Source organism: Trachinotus anak, unplaced genomic scaffold, assembly GCF_046630095.1.
Source record: "Trachinotus anak isolate AG129_WGS33_773 ecotype Australia unplaced genomic scaffold, CSIRO_AGI_Tana_v1 ptg000016l, whole genome shotgun sequence".
Lineage (NCBI taxonomy): Eukaryota > Metazoa > Chordata > Actinopteri > Carangiformes > Carangidae > Trachinotus > Trachinotus anak.
Window position 1 is genome coordinate 11,228,222 of NW_027273867.1, and position 21,934 is coordinate 11,250,155.

General features: G+C 41.2%; 1 protein-coding gene across 3 annotated transcripts in view; it reads left to right on the plus strand.

The window, feature by feature from the left end:
- Window positions 1-21,934, plus strand: part of LOC139634674 (electrogenic aspartate/glutamate antiporter SLC25A13, mitochondrial) — a 47,283-nt gene that overhangs the window by 9,211 nt on the left and 16,138 nt on the right. For all 3 annotated transcript variants that reach the window (XM_071501287.1, XM_071501288.1, XM_071501290.1), the window contains 9 exons: window positions 1,198-1,337; window positions 6,380-6,526; window positions 8,539-8,677; window positions 13,215-13,308; window positions 14,486-14,570; window positions 16,969-17,053; window positions 18,565-18,723; window positions 20,690-20,742; window positions 21,155-21,235. In XM_071501287.1, coding sequence (XP_071357388.1) covers window positions 1,198-1,337; window positions 6,380-6,526; window positions 8,539-8,677; window positions 13,215-13,308; window positions 14,486-14,570; window positions 16,969-17,053; window positions 18,565-18,723; window positions 20,690-20,742; window positions 21,155-21,235 — 983 coding nt within the window. The remainder of the gene's footprint in view (window positions 1-1,197; window positions 1,338-6,379; window positions 6,527-8,538; window positions 8,678-13,214; window positions 13,309-14,485; window positions 14,571-16,968; window positions 17,054-18,564; window positions 18,724-20,689; window positions 20,743-21,154; window positions 21,236-21,934) is intronic.

Consider the following 21,934-nt stretch of genomic DNA (forward strand, 5'->3'; position numbering starts at 1 on the left):
GTAAGGCTGTAATTTAGGACTCATGTTCAGTGTCTCTCCACTCCACTGGCTGTAGAGGCTTAGAGGGTTCAGGCAGAGGAACATAAGTGAGAAGAAAAGGCTTTCCGTCTGAATACAGAGCCTACACAGCTCAGCTCAACAAGTTCTGCCATGTGTCATTCAAAACTGATTTAGAGTTGAGGAACTTAAGTCTCAATCAGAGTGGAATTGTGTTCTGGAGATTGATGTTGACATTTTGACAGAAATAATCACAGACTTTTTTTTTTTTTTTTTTTTTCTTTCCTAAAATCAAATAATTACTAATGTTAACCACAAGATAGGAAACACGTGCAGTTTTTCAAGACCTGACTCACCAGACTTTGTACCAACAGATTTAAGGTCTTAATTGGAGCAAACTAAAAACTTAAGCAGGAAGAAGAATTTGATAATTGTTTGTTATAAAAACATGAACGCACAGAAAGGAGAATATAGGCAGGTGTTTAATGGTGTTGAAGGCCTTATACAAGGTTAATGTAAAGTAATTAGCTTTGGAAGTGGGGTGTAATCTGTAAAACCTAAACAAAACTGTTTTACTTTTGCCTCATTGCTTGCTAATTTTTGGAAAGGAAATCATTGGTGGAATGTCATCAAGTACATTTACTCAAGTACTGTACTTTCGTACAGTTTCAGTATGCTTGTACTTTACTTGAGTACCTCCAGTTTATGTTCAGTATAACTCTACTTCAGAGGGAAACGTTTTACTTTATGCCCACTATGTTTATTGACAGCTATAGTTATTTTGCTAATTGAGATTTTACATACAAAACATTTGATCAGCTTCTACAATATGACACATTTTTACAGTTTAAATAAGTTTAGTAAATAATGCTGTTAAAATTAGCTCCAGCCAGACCAACTTGAACAGTAACCACGACTACTACATTAATTTATTGACTACCAATAATGCAGTAAGGTAATATATATAACAGTATAACAATCATATTTGTGTACATAACATAAATCGTACTTGCTGATAATACTTATGAAGATTTAGTCATAATGTAGTATTTTTACACAGTTCTAATAATTAGTACTTTTACTTGGGTAACAAATCTGAATACCAGACATGCAGGTCCACTGCTGTATAATCATTGCATCTTGTTATGTTTTAGTCGTTATGAAAGCAGAAGCTTGTCTCTTTTTTTGTCTCCTTTGCAGAGGATGTGAAGCAGGTCTTCAGGCAGACCACCATCCACCAGCACATCCCCTTCAACTGGGACAGTGAGTTTATACGGCTGCACTTTGGCACACAGAGGGACAAGCAGCTCAGCTACGGAGAATTCACTCAGTTTCTCTTGGTAGGTTTTGTGTTGATCACCTGCTCTCCCTGTCTCTGACATACCATTTTTTTTCCCACCCTGCTGACACGAAAGAGATACATTCTTTGTGTCTCTGTTTTTCCTCTCTGTCTTTCTGCATTTCTCTCTTTGGCCCTTTTTTGTTGGTTGGTCTGTCTGTCTGACATCATTGATAGTCAATGAATCTGTATCAACCAGTTTATGTGCCTGTACACATTGCCTTATCCTCACATGTTGTTTATAGGCTGTTCATACGATCCTGTCACATAACTGTATTTTTAGATACTTATCTAAGCTCGGCCAGACAAATGTGGGCACATGAAGACACATGTTTCTATCCCTCCCAAACACATATTGACCCCATTAGTCATTAATGAAACACTGAGGTTAAGTACTGTATTTTGAACATTTTCTGCATTTGTTTTCCATTAGCTGACGTACACCTAGCATTTCTCCACTCCACCTATTCTGAAGCAGGTAGAGACACAGTTCTACCTCCATAAATAGTATAGCTGGAATATTCCTAGTGTATTTGTGGCGTGTGAGCCATTTTCCAATATGATGTCTAGACTTAAATCAGGCCTAAGCAGGGAGAGGTGGTAGAGTAGGTGGGAGAGCGGGCCAGAGCTGTGCCAAGTTTGCATCCACACTCACCATGTATTTGAATGAGCTTTTTATATTACACTTAACTTAGACCAGATGGCTTACACACAGTGGGCAGCAGCGCATGGATATTGGGACTTTGTTATGTGTACGTGTGTCCTTGTGTATGTGCATGTGTTTGAACATATAGTGTGTGTGCCTATAAAATATGTGTGGTTCTATGTATGTGTGTTTATCTTACTTATCTGCTTTACCGTATGTGTAGCATGAAAGCTTTGTGCAACTGTGTCTATGTCAGTGTTTGTGTATTTGTCTGTGCTTGTTTGTGTGTGTATGTGTGTGTGTGCGCGCGCACACGTGTGTGTGCGCGTGCGTGTGCATGAGTGCAACTGTGTGGCGTTGCGGCCAGTAGATGCTGTACTTTGCATTGACATCATGCCCAGTTCTCTCCCAGTCAGTCACTCAGTGGTTTCCAGCTCCTCACAGCAGCAGGCCAGCAGCCAGCCACACTCATTGCTCAACTATGAAATGCACATTTCCTGCTTATGCTCTCTGTATTTGATCATTTCTCATAGCTTTTGATTCATGCCTTAATAAATGGCAGAAGAAAGTGGATTTCACATCATTATAGGATGCCTCTCTGTGTAGGTAAGAGTAAGGGATGTTCAACAGAGAATTTTTAGTTATGTGCTATAAATATCATCCTGCCTTCACTCTTTTATCGCGTCACTTTGCTGGTCTACTGATATTTGTAAAAGAATATTTCAAATATTTTAACTTGAGAGGTCTACTGTTTTAAGTCACATTATTAAGACACAATAATAGCACTGTGATGGTGCATTACTTGCTGCAATTATAGTACTTAGGTACAAGTAAAATTCAGGTATTGGCAGCTCACTCCTATAGTGTGTTATCTGCGACTCCAATGATTGATGACAGGGCAATTAGGATAGACACAACAACATTTCCTGAAGCAGAATTTAAACCTGCACAATTACTACATACTTAATGATTGCACTATTACCCAGTGATGTTGTGATACCTTCGTTAGCAGACTAAGCATTTGTAAATGTCAACCTTAAAGAAAAGTGCACTGTGTGGCTGTAGAAGTTCTCAGGGAGTTGTTAACACCAACCCACACACCATATTCTGAATATTTTTCAGTTATTTATATAATTCTCTATCACCCAACTTTCCCCCCCCAGGAATGTTCCTGTCCTTTATTTCCTCCTCTTCCTGCCATATATACATGTGTTTATTGTGTTTTTCTGCCATTGTAACCACACCACTGCCAGATGCTCACAAGATGGGATTATCGGGGAAAACGTTTGCACCGCATATTTCTCACAAGGGCTCTCTCTGGCCAATTACTGTCTTGATGGAAGCCAGAGATTCTCACCAATTACATGCATTTTTCTCGTCTCACGCGTGGACGCTGGCCAAGGCTCAGCTTGCACTGTCATCGTGGTGTTGTCTCTGGCAATGGTGTTACCGATGTCCAGAGAAGTGGCACATAGTGGCACATTTTTTGCCCATATTATAAATACTGGCAAGTAAAAGGCCTGAATTACATGGAGGGGGCAACACATGTCCCACTTCTTTCCTAAGCACTCAAAAAAAGTGAATTGTTGGCATTGCTCAGATTTTAAAAGCCCCAATTATATGTTTGACTCTCCCAAGAATCATTGGGCAGCCCTTAACATCACTGCGTAAAGGGCTCAGTGGCACACATGTAAATGGGCAGTTGTGCTTAAGCTTCTCCTTATAATAACTTTCACCCTGTGCTGATGAGAAGCAGAGATTGGAAAAGAAACAATCCTGTTCCACTCATATCTGTTGTTTAGGTTTTGAAGAGAATCACAGCCATTGAAAACAAACAGAGGTGTCTTGTCATGTGTTTTCATTCTCATCCAAGGACAATTAAAGTGACTGCAAATGCCTCAGTAGTCTCCTGTTGGCTGTCTTAAGCCCCCAGCTTTCTGTCTCCTGCCTCCATCAGCCTCCTCCCAAATAAAAACCATGTCCCTGAAACACTCATACAGTTGCAACAAGTTAAGGTTTTAAGAGGCTGAGACTACAAACTGCTCCATCCCCAGGACCACAGTTGTTTTGTTGATCTGTGTGGTTGGTGTGTGGGTTTTCAGACTTTTGACTTGTCCAAAGAAATGGGATCTAATTATTTTCCTACATTTACAGATGGACACAAACACACAGACAAATGTTTACCCTTATTTATGCACATGCACACAGTCATGGATGCAAAACAAATCACTTCTTCACTTTTCCTTTTTTGTTTTGACTTTAGATATTTTAGTTCCCCTCCTCCCTTTCCTCTTCCCAGTTTATTTCTCACCAAAGTGTTTTGACCTACTCACAACCGACCGGAGAAGTGAGTCATGACACTCAGGATGCTGACACCAAAATATCTCACCTTATTTACTTTGGAAGTGTTTACGTGTGTCAATCTCTCTTAGTTTCCTTGCCTTCCACTCAGTTATACACTCTCCAGAGCCCCTGCTGTGCTCATAGGTGATACTGACACATGGCTGCTACATTTGCTGTTTTCGCAAATCTGGCTCTTTTGTTGCAATGTCTATTCTTACTCCCCTCCGGTCTCCATTCAGCTTTGTGTAAATGTCACTCTTCCCCAGTCGTTTCTCTTGGGCGCCGCGAATTTAGAGTTCGATCAGTTATGCTGTCAGTGAAATATCACTCAAATTCAACACAACAATAAGTCATAGTCTCATAGGGTTTTGTGTTGTGGTAATACCACTTTTTTGAGTTCCATTTATAACAATAACATCTGAAACAATCAATTGAATAATGCCATGCATGTTCAAGATTTTAATCAGTCCCCTTACAGTACTTTTTGTCCTTCACATGTGGCTCGAAAAATAATGTCCATTCTTCTTGGATAAATTGATAATCATTTATTTTGAACTGAAAAAAACTTATTGTACTAAAACTACTAGCCAGTACTTTCTTAAAAAACATTTAGAAAATGTTCCCTGACATGATTCTGCATTTGCACAAAATTTTGATATATTCTCATTGAATATAATCTCTCTATTTATATATAAATTAACTAAATAAAGCTCGATGGTGCTTTTTTAATAGAGAAATATTTTATATTATTATACTACATGCATGTAGGGCTGAAACTAACTATTATTTCGTTATTAATGAGTTTATTATTATTATTAATTCTCAATTAATCAGTTTATCCTTTGGTCTGTAAAATACTTATAACAATTTCTCATCAGGCAAACTGAAATATTTAGATTGCTTGTTTTGTACAATGAACAGTCCAAAACCCAAAGATATTAAGTTAACCATCATGAAAACAAAGGAATAACAACAAATCCTAAGATTTGAGAAGCTCAAACTAATGAATTTGGTCTTTTTTTTCCTGAAAAATGATTTAAGGTTTAAGCGAATATCAAAATTGTTGCAGTTCAATTTATTGCTGATCAGCTAATCGTTTCAGCTCTACATGTATGTTGGAAATGACAAAAGAGCATTAAGAAAAGCTCTCAAAAACTCTTTGGTTGCATGGATGTTTCAGTCGAGTTATTACACTGATATGTACTTAAAAGTGAGTAAGCTGATTTGGCTGATTTTGGCCTTTGTTATTGTTGTTATGTCACAAGCCTTGCCATAAAAATACAATAACCTCAAGTTATTTTTTTTGTTGTTTTTTTGAGTTAAATACCTCTGCAGGTGACTCAACAGCCAAATCAACTAGCCTCAGCTCACTGTCCTCATGCTTATGACTGCATTACACAATGACTCTTTGTGGATTAGTATTGTTCGGATAACCCTGTCTTTTGCTGTAACTCAGTGTCTTGTTGTAAGACAGAGAGAGCTTCGGTGGCAGCGGTTTGTTTACAGCCTCTCTCCGTAGACTTGTGGTTGCAGGTACCGATAATGGCTGCTAATTTCAAAGGCCTTGTGGGATCTGTCCCCACCGCAGCCTGCCGTTGTCCCTGTGGACCTTTGTGTGTATGTGTGCGCAAGAAGAGAGACAAAGTGAGCAGTTGGGTGATTAGCCGTCTTTCCTGTGTCTGCACGTCTGTGTGTGTGTGTGTGTTTGTATGTTTCTCCCTCAAGTGGGTTTAATGGGGATTTGGGGAGGGTGTGAAAAGCCCAAGTGACGCCTCACAGTAGGCAAGCCGCTGTAGGGAGAGGAGACGAGGCTGAAGCCCGGCCAAACTCTGGCTACCCATAACTGAAAGGGGGAGACAGCACCAGGGGGCCCATCAAAGCAAATGCTGTGTTTTTTATGCCTTTGTGCTTACGTGTGTAAGTATATGTCGATTTTAATTCATGAAGGCAACTTAAAGAGGTGTATGACCCACATATGTGTGCAATAGTATGCATTTGCTGTATGATTTAACACCTAGACTCCCCTCTTTTCTTCTCTCCACTCCCTTCCACAGGAGATGCAGCTGGAACATGCGCGACAGGCTTTTATCCAGCGTGACCAAGCCCACAGCGGCTCCATCTCAGCCCTGGACTTCAGGGACATCATGGTCACCATCCGGCCGCACATGCTCACGCCCTTTGTGGAGGAATGCCTTGTGGCGGTGGGTTTTTTTGTTTGGCTCTGCGGTGTTCTCATCTCATTTGTTTTACTGTCATCCACAGAGCCAAAGTCAGACTGGTTAAAAATAGCAAGTTTGGCCGCAGCTGTGCACCTGGGAGTTACGATATTTTATGTTAAATGTTATGTTTTATGTTATGTCATCTTATGTTAAAAAAAGTTGTACAAATTGATAAAGTGGGACACTGTAATACTGTAATCATTTAATTTTTCACTTTAGTTGCAAATGTTCTTGGCCATGATACAGGTGAATGTATATCTATATTCATCACTTGTTGGCAATGTTGTGATACAACAAGTATCTTTATATTTGAAAAAATCTTGCACCATGTTTGATGAAGAGCACCTCTACATACACTCTTTATAAGCAATGTTTGCCACTGGTTTGGTTGCTAAAACCAGCTAACAACCTAATATTACCATAAAGAGGTAAAGGCAGGACTGTTTCCCTCCTTCTCATGTCGTCTTTCTTGTCTTTTGTCATTCCCTGTGTTCACTTCTTACTCACACTCCCACAACCAAACACCATGGCTTTCCCTCCAGCTGTCTATCTTGCGTCTTCCTCTTCCTCTTTACCTCGTCTGTCGCCTCTCATCTGTCCTCTCTCTTCTTCCCTCCCTTCATTTTTTTTCTCTCCCTCTCTCTCAACTGCCCCTCTTTCTATACTTCCCTCCCCCGTGTCTCTGTCTCTCTCCCAACATGTCATTAAGTCTAACCTCTCTGGCAGTGTCAAAGCCAAGCAGGCCAGCTGAATGGGGAGATAGAGACAGAGATAGATGGGGACTGGAGCTTTACAGTCCATCATCTTTGCCTGTGTGTTTGTGTGCGAGCAGCTGTGCATGTGTGCTCTATTTGTTTTGAACTCTAGAGATGTTTGTCTTTTTTTGTGTTAGTGTTTTTGTTGCACGTGTGTGTGTCTTATGTCTGTGTCCATGTCTTGCCCCATTTCATAAACACCTTGTAGACTCTGTCATTTTCTCCACTGTGTTTACCTCACCGACCAGACGTCTTGGTGTGCTGTTAGTAAACTCTCTCACACACACTCATGCACACTCACACACAAGTACACACATATATCAAAAATACCATAAACACTGCAGACACATTAAAGGCGGTATTATGGCAGAACACATACAGTAAAACCTTTAATTCACTCACCAAACATGGCAAATGATCAGCGCCACACTCTCTCCCCCCAAATATTGTTCTCCTCTCCCCCTTTGTGAAAGACTCTGTGTTGGATATCGTGGGAAGATCCATGTCTATAGGCTCATAGATATGAACAGATACAAAAGTGTCTCTCTGTTAGGGCAGTTTCACTCAAGCCAGAGCTTCTCTCCCATGTTGCACACACAGAAAGCAGCTAGCAATCTTCCTGCGTGTGTCTGTAAAGCAAACAGTGCCATCTAGTGAAAGGAAGCTCTCAATTTTCAGCGGAGAACAGCAAAGCCCTCAGGCTCATCTGATAGTCTGGCCTTAACTACCCAAAACAGGCAACAGCATTCAGGGAACGTACTTGAAACACACATTACTAAACATGCAGCAGTTAGAGTTTGAGAATCTGGTTTGATAAAGATGGGATCCTGGCTCTCATAAAAGAGTTTGTGGACAGTCTGGAATGTCCTCGAAGGCCCCAGCCTCTATTTTTAATCTGTTACCTTTTTTTCTATTTTCTGTTCTTTTACCACTTCCTCCACCTCATAAAGAAAGTTAATTAAACTCCCTGAGAGTCTTCGTCTTGTGATGGAAAAAGTAGCAGTTGAAACAGGTTTACTTCTCCCTGTGGAGCGATGGTAGAGAGGAGCGTTGCTGATTAACCACTGGTGTTTGTCAAGATATCCTCTTGACGTGTGATTTTAGTTTGTTTTTCCTCCATAATCATGATATCTAGATGCATCCCTTAAGCATTTATTCTATTTGGAACGTGAATGTGTTAATTTATGTATGTAGGTTATTCTATTGCTTCTTTAATTCTCCCTCTTCTTCCTCGCCCAGGTTGCGGGTGGCAGCACCTCCCATCAGGTCAGCTTCTCCTACTTCAACGGCTTCAACTCGCTGCTTAACAACATGGAGCTGATCAGAAAGATCTACAGCACCTTGGCTGGCCACCGCAGAGATGTGGAGGTCACCAAAGGTACCCAGGGAGGAAGATAATCACAAAAACCTACAAACTTAAATTAACACAGGCAGCCAAAAAGCAGATGCACATTTTTGAGTATATAAACATGTACTCATGTAGTGAAGAAGATAGGCAGCATGCAGGACACACACTCACAAAACAGCTGTGAGGATGCCATGTATATGTGCCCTCATGCACAAACTAATGTTGGACTACAGGCAATATTGACAGTGTGTCGCAGATAATGTATTTACATCTGTGTGTGTGTTAAAAGGAGGGTGGAAACTTGTTTTTGTTTGGTTTTCTTCCTTCCCAGTGGCATTTAAATGGGCACGTTGGATCCAACCCAGCACACGTGCTGCATACCTACAATCCCTGATGGTGCCTGTCTTGTCTAATAGACATCCTGGCACTGATCTGTGGACCACTTTACTTGTCCTGGGATGTTTTAGGTTGATAAAGAGATTTTTGGTTTTTCAGAAAACAGACAATAATGAGAAGCGTTTGATTTGTCAAAAATGATATGCCTACGTTTGAGGCTGTTGCGACACATAGATCACAACACATAGATCAATGAACCTTTAGCACTTATGACCCTTCATCATCTAAATGATTGCAGAACAAATATTTAAAACTACAAGAAGCTGAAATTTGGTGTTTTGTTATGTATCGATCCAACAGGATTCAGTGTGTTCACTATGCGTCTCTTGCTCTCATGGTTTCTTAAAATCCTTATCTCTCTCTCGCTTGCTCCACTTGCTGTCTCTCATTCTTTTCCTCAGTACTTGGCAAGGAGCCTATTTGGCTCTCTGTGTTTTTCTCCCTTTCTCTGTCTCTTTCTTTCTGACTCCCTCTCCTGCTCTGGTCGTGTTTAAGAAACCATTCTGACCTCTCTCCACATGGCCCAGGGCCACTAGTGTAGCCTTATGATGCTATCTGAAGCCTTATCAGGGGTGTGGACCATAACCGACCCAGACCAAGAGCCCATGTGCTCCCCAGGCTGTTCCCACCATGGGTACACCAAGACTGAGCTTGGCTCGACCCGTGGTGGCCCATAGCCAGCCAGACCTCCACAGCCACCACCCATCCACCCTCCACTCCCTGAGTCATTAAGGCCTCCTCGGGGACTGCAAGTGCTCAGATCCATGTACTACCAGCTGGCCCACAAACACATACTGTACACACCTATCAAGTGTATGTGTATTTTGCAACACACTCTTCCCTCACATTTCTCACATACACACAAGCATTCAAATACATTAACACAGCCAAGCATGCACACATGCGCAATAATCCTGATTGATTCCGTATGTGCAACAAGGCCACTGTTTTGCCTCAGGGAAACCGTTGCAGCGCTTAACGCGTACAAAACCTTTATTGAGCCAGCAGTATACAACCACAAGGCAACTCATGACTGTGCATTTTTGTGAACAGGTTAAAATCAGGTGTATGTTGATGAAGTTAACACATAATAATGTAGATGCATGTTTACTAAATAGTGCCAGTTTGATTTGTGAGCCAATTCCCTTCTGAAGATCCTCGGGGGGACACCAGTGATTGTTCTGAAATGCAAATTTTTGTCTATAGGGTTTCTTGACTATTTACTATTTTTATATGAGTATTTTTCACCCAATAGCAGTATTGGGTAGTTGGTCCATACTCAACATCAATCAAATACTTGCAAAGCCTATGATGCTCCCATCAACCTCAGCTGTACTGTGCCTTGAGTTTAATGCTATTCCTATAAACAGGTTAAATTAAGATGGTGATGATAAAACATCAGTCTGTTAGTATGCTAATGTTAGCATTTTCTCAAAGCACAGATGTGTTTATGTACAGCTTCACAAAGCTACAGGCCTGGCTGTGTTTTTTTTCTAATTACTTTTATATAATTGCTTTTATTTATTTTATTTAGTTTTTTGATGTCCCTTTAATATTTTACTGTATGTTTATTGTCCTGCCTTGCTCTCACCACTTTTTTTAAAACGCATGTATAATGCACTTTGTCATAAAAAAAAATTGCTGTATAAAAACAATTATTATTATCATAATACACTGAAGAGACCGCCATTAGTTTGCACTCATTAACAACAAAGCACTAATTGTTAACAAAGGATGAGAGGATGAGTTTAATTTTAATAACTCTGTAGTAATTAGCTGTTTAAATGGTCTAACTTGGCAAGTGTCAGTCTGCAAATGTGAACAGCTATGTCCAAACTGAGTTTTACATTTTCCACATTTGTCTTTTTTCATCCCCTGTCAGTTCGAAAAGGTGAGACTTTAGCAAACACACTCGTTAGGCAATTTATTAGGTACACCTAGGTAAAACGAATGTAGTCCAGTAGAGAAGTTCAGTAATAAATCCAGAGAGGTTTTGATTCAACTGTATGAGGATGTAGTTTGTGGTGCTGTTAAAGAGTATTGTGTTAAACAGAAAGGTATTGCCGATATTTAGTGTGACAGCATTGTACACAATACTATTCAATAGCACCACAAACTGCAGCCTCCAAAATGACCATGAAGTTGAATCAACCTCTCTAAAACAGTTTCACTAAAAACTGAACATTATAACCTTCATCAGGGGAAGATTTATTGCAGGACTGTTATATTCAACTATACTTAATAAACAGCTAACTGAGTTTATACTATCAGGGAACTGTGTGTGGACAACGCATTTATATGTAACTCTGCTCATCATTTTAATAGAGTAATGGTCCAATCATTTGACAGAGAGGCAAGTAGAGACAAATGTGTATAGAGGTCGTCAGGTGTGTGTGTGTGTGTGTGTGTGTGTGTGTGTGTGTGTGGTGACTACAGGCTACAGGTAGACAGGTTATCAGCATTGTGATCTGTGATCTCTCCAGACAGAATTCTGTCTATGTCTGAGTGTGTGTGTGTGTTTGTGTGTGTGTGTTTAGTCCTGTGTAAGTATGCTCTCTCACATGCTTGTGAGCATTACCTGCATGTACCCATGGATATGTGTGTATATGAGTGTGTGTGAGAGAGAGAGAGAGAGAGAAAGAGAGCATGCCTCAGGGGTAAGCTGAGCCTCGGCAGGGTGAATGGCTCCAGTGTAGGACGACTTTGTCACAACCCCAGCCTGCTGCTCTTTGAATAAAGCAGGTCAAACAATGCTGACTCCTCCACTGTAAGCCAGCCTACAGTCAACCTGTTCTTTATTCCACCAACAATAGACCAGGTTTCAATTTACAGCATACTAAAGCTGCCTCAAAGAACTCCTGAAGTCCATAACTCTCCATGGCCATATTTTCTATTCTATTTTCTTACGATGAATTCAGCAGTGCTTTGACACTTCTCACTTGTAACTTATAACCATGTTACAGAGAGAAATATGTGTCACTGACAGAACTTGAAGAAAAACAGTCCACCATAAAGCACCAACATTTAAAACAGCTCCTGTCAATGGGTACTGCAGGTCACAGCCAACTAAAAAGAGCAAAAAGTGCCTAATGTCACATTCAGTACAACCCAGCAAGCCAGTGCTCATTATCTAATTGTCCATCCACCTCAGCCTTAGATTCAGGAGGAGCAGTGTAGATGCTGTCATGGTTGTGTAGCAGTGGACCCGCTATTGACTGTTGTGTAGATACTGCTGCCTGAGCTGTTAATCCAAGTCATCTAGTCCATGTATGATTGTCTCTGCATTAAGTCGAGAATGTTTCATTGTGTTTTTTGGATCCACCAGGGCTGTTCTTTGTCACCTATTCTGTTTGTAATTGATGTGGACATAATCCCAAGGCTACAGCCAAAGAGTTGAGAGTATCCAGTTTAGGACATCACAATTGCATTGCTGTCTGCTGATGATGTAGTTCTGTTGGCTTCATCAGGGCATGACCTTCATTGGATCAGTTTGCAGCCAGCTGTGAAGCTGTTAGGATCATTGTTGGTGCCTCCAAACTTCAGGTCGGAAAAGGGCGGATTGTCCCGTTGGAGTTGAAAGAGAGTTGATTTCTCAAGTTAAAGAGTTGTGGAGATGAAGTTGGGGACTTGCTTGCTAGTGAAGGTACACTGGTCCTCAGTTTTGTGGATATTGCACCATTGTACTCCTGAAAGCCTGAAAGCAAAGCTCTCAACTTACTTGTCAATGTCTGTTCCAACAGTCACCTGTGGTCATCAGCTTTAATTTAGTGTCTTAGAAAATCAGAAGGAATTCAGAACCAGCTGAGGTGGTTGAGGTGGCATCAGATCATGATGCTCCCTGTGTGCCTTCCTGTGGAGGTTCCCAGAGCCAGAGAATAGTAGAGGAGTTACATATATCTCATCTGGCCTGTGGATACCTCAGGAAACAGCAGGTTGAGCTGGAGGATGTGGCAGAGGAGTGAAATGTCTGGACTGACAGAACATGTGCTTAGTTTGCTGCCACCTTGACCAGGACACTGATAAGCAGTGTCAAAGTGAAAGATAGTGGTAAAAGATGTTTTAATTGTGTTTTATTGGGTTTCCCATTTTTCGAACCTATGTGCATGTCTGTAAATGTTGGGTTTGTATCTTAAGGTGTGGTGTTCATCATAAAAACCTCTCTTTTTTGTAGAGGAATTCATTGTGGCAGCTCAGAGGTTTGGCCAGGTGACACCCATGGAAGTTGACATCCTCTTCCAGCTGGCAGACCTGTCAGAGCCCCGTGGGTAAGACAGACACAAATACAGATACACACACACAAACACACACTGGAAAGAAATCTCTAAAGCCTCAAAAAAATATTAAAAAAAGGCACACACACAAAAATAGCTCAATTTTCATAATGTGACAGTGTTTTGGATGTAACCTACTTTTTGGCGTTAAATGTAGTCTCGGGGTGGATAATAAGATCTCTGAGGAAATAATCATTAGTAATGTGGATCAGGTAGAGACATTCATTGTATGTTTCACTGAGGCACAGGCAAATACATAAGTTCAGAAAATTGTACGTGTGTTAGGGCAGTAATAGAGGGATGGCATCTAAGGATTCAAACTTCAGTCATTTAATTTTTTTCCTCAGCAACTCAGGCAGTAAGTCTATCCCACACTTGCCCCCCCACAGCGCACCTTTAGCCTCGAGGTCCATAACTTAGAGAGACGAGCACTTACTTCCTTCTCAAACTTCTCTGCAATGGATCAAAAGAATCAGACATGACTACATCAGTGCCAGAGACCCAATCCAAACTCCCATTCATCTTAAAAAAAAGGGCAATTCCAGCTCCTGTAATCCATGGCACAAAACAACTGTATATGTCTCACATTCCCTCACTTCCTCTGCGTCTGCCTCGCGGCCCGACCAGTGCACTCATAATTTCTAACCCCGGCCTGAGACACCACCTGATTATTATTTCTGGGCAATGGGATACTTTAATAGCCCTCTCCACTCCCCTTGATTGGAGATGCGAGAGATAATAGCCCCAATATTCAGAGGAGAGGAGTCGGGGGGGTTATTGGCGTTCCCCATTCCCTCAGCCTGGGAAATCTGGGACCATCATAGAGATGCAGTGGAAAGACTCATAAAGGCAGTAGTTTTCTATCCAAAGGTAAAATATCTTTGTTATACTTGGATGAAGGGATAAAAGAGTTGGAGTCATCAGTTCCTGTAGATCGGTTGTCTAACTCAATCATGGCAAGTGCAGGTCTGGATTTTTGAATGCCACAATATTTTCACATGGGACAATGGCAAACTGTCTTTAAAGTCTGAGTAACTTCACACTGACAGATTGTGCTTGCAAAGGTCACGAACTTGGTGATGTATGGAAGAAATATTATAATCCTTTGAGAGTTTTTTACAACGGTTGAAAGTTACTTGAAACCTCTCTTTCTCCTCATTCTCTTCATCAGACGTGTTGGTTTAGTGGACATTGAGAAGATCGCTCCGCTGGAGGAAGGCGCCCTGCCCTATAACTTGGCAGAGGTCCAGCGACAGGTACAGAATATGAAGAGCTGTTGATGTGTTTGGTTTCCTTTTCCACATTGGCAGCTCTTTTCCATCTCGATACAATCTCCAGGGCTAGATGTCACAGTGCAGAAGAGTTATAATTACAGATAGTGATATCTCCTTCCACAGGTAATTAATCCCAAAACCAAACCATCAGTTTGATTTAGGATTTTGGCATGAATTATACAATTAATTTATTGAGAAGTATTTTGGAGTTACATAGAAGTTGAAAGACTGCCCCCATCCTGCCGGTCAGCCAGTACTCATCAGCCCTGCTCATTTTTCATAGTTCATACAAAGGTTCAGACAAAGTTGTGTCCAAGTAACTTCACCATACAGACGTGAACTTTGTTGAGAGAAAACCCCACTAGACTTCTTCCTCACATGTGGTTGATGTCTTAAAAAAAACATACACTCAAAACTCACAAATCCATGCAAATAAATAGAAGGAGAATCATCCTCACTGCCTAATGAAAGCCAAAAATGTTTCAAATTGTAAATAATAGATGTGAAAAGACTTTAGAGCAGCTAACAAGAGCAATTTGTAACCAAAAAGAGGAAGGAGGATGTATGGAGATCCAGACAGATGAGCAGAGGAGTGTTTTTTTTCATGGGCTGTTTGGTCAGAGTTGTGTTGCCTGGTGGGTTCCAGCACTACAGTGAAGGCTTGGCCAGGCCATATTGGAGCAGGCTGGGGCCAAAGGGGAGCAAGCAAAGGGGCCCAGCACTACACAGACGCCAGTCCCACCACAATGAGCCACTTTAGGCCCTTGTGGTTCGGCCTCAGGGGCTGGCCGCCAGCTAGCTGGAACTCTCTCGCCTCATCTTTCGCTTGTTCTCTCCATTTCCTTTTTGATCTACTTCTCCTTTTTCCTCTCCCTCTCTCTTATTTCTCTACATGTTTGCCGGTCTGCCTTTCTCTCTTTACGTCCTGTTAACTTGTCCTCTCTTTCTCCCTCAAACATCGTGACAGTTAGTATTGCCATCCTCAGGCAGACAGAGCTGAGGAGGATAGGAGAGGTGGAGGAGTTTGTGTAGAGGGGACGTTTGGGCAGAAAGCAATCTCTGAGGATGAATTGTGGGGGTGGGGGTTCTCTCTGACAGGTGGACCTGTTCTAGGGAACTCCCATCCCCCTCACACATGCACACACACACGCACACACACATACTTACCACACTCCAACCCCCTCTCCCCAGGGTCGAGAGGCCAGGGCTGGGCAGACCAGACAAGGCAACAGGTACCTGAGGTGGAGAGGAGAGTGTGGCTAATGTTACTGTGTGGCTAATACCGGCTACTAACACTCAGAAGATTCAGTTACACAGAGAGTGCCATACTAATGCAGAAAGAAAGAATTAAGCACTGAAAATAAATATGTCAACAGATAATCATTGAAATAAATCAGTGTATGGTAAATGTAAAGGGAAACACAACTGATTGATGTTATTTAGCAATTAGAAATGTATATTACTTGCTTCATCAGGTCAGCGCAGGGATACAGCAGTAGATGTTATGTTAGTGGTTAATAGTTTCACATGTTTTACACAACAGTCTTAAAACCTAGAAAATACTGCAGTCTTCTTGGTCTCTAACCTAACTCACCACCTGATCCCTTGTGCAGGACTTTGTGTTGCTTTCAGCAGTTACTCTGTCTAGTTCTGAAATGATTTGTCATTCAGTTGATTAAAAAATATATTCGTAATTTTGATAAGTCATTATTTGTTAATTTTTTTAAGTGAAAGTGCCAAAATATTGTCTGGTTCCAGATTCTTAAATGAGAAGATTGAAGATTTTCTCTTTCTATGACTCTGTAATTTGAGAGGCATTGTGAAGATGTCATCTTGAGATATGGGAAATAATGATGATGATAAAATGCTTTTTTTTTTAAAGCATTTTTGGACATTTCATAATGAATTAATCAGTCACTCAAAAAATAATTTACACAAACTGTTGTAGAAAATAATCATTAACTGCAGTGAACTATTATCTTAATATTATATTACAGTTAAATCATATTCAAACACTTAATGGATGGACTACATACAAAGACTTCTTTCTGTATTCTGTGATTTTATGTGTTTATTTGTGCACTCATCAATTAAAAACATTTACTTACTCTCATTTCTTGCTGTTTAATTTTATTAAATGACCATTATACTTAAAAACAATGTCCATTGTGAAATTGGGACTTGCTGTCAAACACTATACAACCTGTGTGACAAATTCTTGATGTAGCAACCTGAAATCGATCTCGCAGGGTGGTGGAATTAGATGTCTGGCATGAACATTTTATGAAAAAGTGTTTATCTGGAGTGTTATAGAGAAATGTCTGAAAACTGTGTCTACTGTCATGTCTCTGACTGTTTTAATTTGTTCCACTGTGAGCAGCAGTTGGGCAGTGACGGCGCCCGCCCCATCCTCGTCCAGGTGGCAGAGTCGGTCTACAGGTTCACCCTTGGCTCAGTGGCAGGGGGTAAGAGACACGCCCCATTGGCTCCCTGCATACCTTAAACCCACCACCCACCCACCCACCCACCTTACCTGCTTGCCTGCCTACCTGCCCCTGCCCTCCACTGGCCTCATAAGAAAAGGGTGAGAGAGAGAGAGGACAATGGCCCCTCTATTGCCCTTTCCCTTGCTAACAAGAGCAATGGTTGCTGCCCTGCTTAAAGAGAAGTTCTCCCTCTCCTTCTTGTTTCTCCTTCTCTCCCTCTGTCTCTTTTCCTCTCTCGACCATCCCTCTGTCTCACTCTGTCCTGTCTCTCGCTCTCTGCGTTCCATGGGAAAACCCTCTTGTGTGGATTCTTTTGTACCTGTATGAGTGATCACAAGAGGGAGGATGAAGGTGGGGGTGGGTGAAGGGTGGTGCCTAGGCCTTGTGTTTGGCTCCAGACTCCCCACTGTTTTTCTTCTCCTCCTCCCTTCATTCCTCCCTTCTCCTCCTCCTTCTATCCCAAGGGAGACAGCTTAATAAGGAGGTACAGGTCCGCCATCCCTTCTTCTCTCTCGGCCTCTCTCTAATTAAGTCTGTCGCCTTGGGTCGGTTCTTTTTGTTTGTGTCCGTCTGACAGGCCGAAGACACTGAACTCAAAACACTTTGACATTTTTCTTAACATTACCCCCACAGACTTCCACTTCCTCCTCCTCCTCCTCCTCTACCTCTTCTAATTACAAGAGCACCAAATGGTATCTTGAGTGGTATCAATGCCAGTAGTTTTAGTTTTTCACCCCAATATAGTGAAGGTGAATTTAATTTTCTTTGCATGTTTGTGAGATTTTATCATCGACGACCACTAACTGCTTTATAAGGCTACCTCTTCTGCCTGCTTTCAGCATCATATTTAACCTCCAAAATAATTTATGTGAAGACGTTATAATTCAAAAGTCAAGCAAATGTTTTTCTCCCATGGCAAGTATCTGTGTGTGACTCTTATGATGGGCCTGGATTACTTGTGAATTTCTTTTGTGCCAAGGAAAAAACTTTCAACTACAGGACAATTGTGACAAATTCTGTTGAATCACTTATACATGGCATTCAAGAACAAATCTATTCATGGCTCCATTATCCTGAATAATTCAAAGTGCTGTAAACCCTGTGAAAACTATTATATATTGTATGTTGTAAAACTGTTGCTGCACTTTGCCTAATAGTTCACTGCAGGTTCGTGGGTCCTAATAGCTTGTGTGAAGATATTTTCAAAAGAAAAAGTAGCTTAAGGTCATCAAATATCATATACCCATCTACTTTTCACTCCACCTATTCTTATTTTTTTTTATAGTTTTGTAGTTTTTTCTATTGCTGCTGTCTTCAATTGTAAACACAAAGATAAGCACAAGGGTAGGATGTGGATGCTACAGGAAGGCAATGGTGGCATGGCCATAACAGTAAACTACTTAAGTGAAAAATGTGTGTTGAAATAAACAGAAAGTACACTCATAACACATGGTCAGTATCTAAAAAAAGCTTTATTTTGTTCTCTCTAGCTGTGGGTGCCACAGCAGTGTACCCCATTGATCTGGTGAAGACACGCATGCAGAACCAGAGGAGCAGCGGCTCCCTGGTGGGAGAGCTCATGTACAAGAACAGCTTCGACTGCTTCAAGAAGGTGGTGCGCTACGAGAGCTTCTTTGGGCTTTACCGAGGTCAGTATGCATGAATGTTTTGACCTGCAATCATGATTGTAAACTGTACACTCAATAACGTCTTAGATGCCTTTATCCCGCATCACTTGTGCAGAAGCTGTTGCTTATAATATGCTGGGATCTTTATGATACGGTCACTGTTGGCATGTAAAAACACTGCAAACAGTATTTCCATGATTGTGGTGTCAACATGGTCATGTTAGAGAGCAATGTACAAGTGTAGGTTTAACATACAGTACATGTTATTCAGTCAAAAGTAAAATTAAGCGGCCATCCTCATGTGTATGTACACACAGCTTTCAGGAAAACAGCTCCACAGAAAAGGTTTTGACCAAAAAGGATCTGAGATGATAGAAAAGAAAGAAGAGGTGAGTGGTAAAGGACAATAAAAGAGAAGAGAAGCAAGAGGAGATGAGAGGAGAAGAAAAGTGTATGGGGGACGGGAGGGCGGGGGGACTTCACCTCTCTGTTGACCTGTCTCCTTTGAAGTGATTACCGACTGGCTGGGGACTTTCAGAGCAGCACAATGAACTTCACACGCAAGGCCACATACCTTTAGGACAGTGTCACGTCGTGGTGATGTCGCACGTCTAGACCTACACACTCATACAAACACATACACAGACACTGAGCAGATGCGCAAGTATGTGGACATGCACACGTGGACATGCAGGCGACTACTTGGACATGCAGGTACGCACATACCAGGGCATGACATCCCTAATGACTACCTGCCCTGTCTTCAGACACTGGGGTTAGTGTGTCTGTGTGGGTATTGTTGGGGTAGGATTGGAGAAGGATTGAAAAATGGTCCCCTGGAACGGTGGCGGGCCCTTTTCAAAATCCCATGATTTTGATTGACAGCACCGGGCTCCTGAGAGGAAACTTGAATGCTTGAATTTCTGAGGGAAACACAAAGGCCATCAAGAGTGGAATGGCTTCACAGACACAGAGACAGACAGGTCTGGCTCCAGATAGATAGCCAGACAGGTATCCTGACAGCCAAAATGTAGTTATGTAATCTAAGTTGAAAGTGCATTCATTTTTAGAGAAATTTGCAGATGGAGGAATTTAAAATCATCACTGCAAAATTGGCACAATTACCTTTGTTTGATGTACGATGCTGAACGTCGCGCGAACATGGTGTGCGAATGTTCCACCCATAAACAAAACAGCATCTTTCCATTTTTTTTTTCTTTTATAGGGACGATTTAAGTCCCTTACTGCGTATTCACGATATTTTGTGTTGAAGAAAGTATGTGAACAGTTAGAAAAAAAATATTTAAAACATGATTTTGGTTTTCCATTTTTATGAGGTCCAGTCTGGTCCTTTCACCAAGCTCCAAATTGAGTATATGATTATGTGTGTGTGGCCTCGCTACACACAAACTATTGTAGACTATAAACTGTGTCTGTAACTTTGAGGAAGTGGAGTGTGTGTGTGTGTTTGCATGAGTGTGTTTCTTGCCTAGGGGCTGGGTAGGGGGCCAAGTTTCATTGTGCTCTGTTGTGATTATTTTGTTTATTTTTATCCAGCTCTGGGTTGTAATTGAGGTCTGCGTAAACTTTTGGTTGGTTTGTTTTATACTCTGCCCTTTTTCCTATTCTGGGAAGCAGTTTCTCTTTCTTCATCCTCTCTTTACCCCTTCTTCCTCTCTCTTTTGTTGCTACTCTGATGTCCCCGCACTCCACATCAATAGATTTCATTAGCGTCTGGGGGATCTCACAGGGTCGGACACATGCAGCAGGAAGCCACAGTTCATGTGCACTGTGTGGATGTGGTATATGTATATATGTGTGTGTGTGTGTGTGTGTGGGGGGTGTGTGTGTGTGTGTGTGTGTGTGTGTGTGTGTGTGTGTGTGTGTGTGTGTGTGTGTGTGTGTGTGTGTGTGTGTGTGTGTGTGTTTGAGGAGGGGTACCACAGCACTCTTTTTTTCTAATCATCTCGCCATTTCCTAATGATAGGTCTGGTACCACAGCTACTGGGTGTGGCGCCCGAGAAAGCCATAAAGCTTACAGTAAGTCACTGCGTTAGACACATGCACGTTCACACAGACAGAGAGCCATGAGGTTCTTCTGTGATACAACATAAGTAACATGCTTACATCACTGTCACATAGTTACATGTCCATAAAGACCAGACAGTGAGCACCCTTCCAGCATTTAACATTGAGCTACACACTTGCTTGCACCATCATCAGTATTGTTGTCATTGTAACATATCTAATGGTTAATGCTTGTTAATACCACTCAGTTATAATCTCCATTTGTGACTTAAATCAATAGCATCTTTCAGTGCAAACCAAGTTAAGTCAATAGTGAAATGTAGCATTAACATTTGATTTTCTACAGAAAATGCTATATAAATACTATGCTGAACCAGCTTTGTAATGCTAGCTTTGTATGAAACTATAACTTTTGTGTTTCCAGGTGAATGACTTTGTGCGAGGAAAGACCAGACAGAAAGATGGCACAGTCCCTCTGCCTGCTGAGATCCTGGCTGGTGGATGTGTAAGTCTCAAGTCAGCGGTTAACATCTGTCACATTTTGTAAAGAGACCTCAGCTGAGACCTGTGCTGAGTCATTCATTCACAATTAGGGCTACCAAAAATGGTATCACGATAAAAATGTTCATATCAGTCAAAACCAGAAGGTTAAATGTGGTTTTAAACTATTCTACATTGGTAAACACTTGCAAGTGGAACATTTCTAGAAAACATTTCTAAAATCTGAGGGAGACAGCTTTATAAGAGAGAACATTCAAAGCAATTGAAAAATTATAAAATTTAACCTAACTCATCTAAAATCTAACTTATTCCTGCAAAGTGTTTGTTATTAATTTTTTATAAGCATGGAAATTAATTATATCGAGCATTTATCAACTTTTTGTTTTATTTCTATTGGGGGAAATGATATTGTGATGAATATCATTTTATCACCCATTCCTATTCACAACCTAGACAGAATTTAAACCAATGGACCATTTGATGTTGGATAAAGGAGCTTTTTTCAGCCTGAGGCCTCAAAAGACACAGCAATCTAAACATTGAGCCAAGACGCTGTGTAAGAAAATGTAAGCAGACGTCCCTCTCAGAGACAATTCCAAAAGAGTGACCACAGCGGCAATAAGCCATTTAGATTTTCTGTTATCCTAACTATTTGAGAGCTATAATTGTAACATCAACCACCAGTCCAATCAAATACAGATGT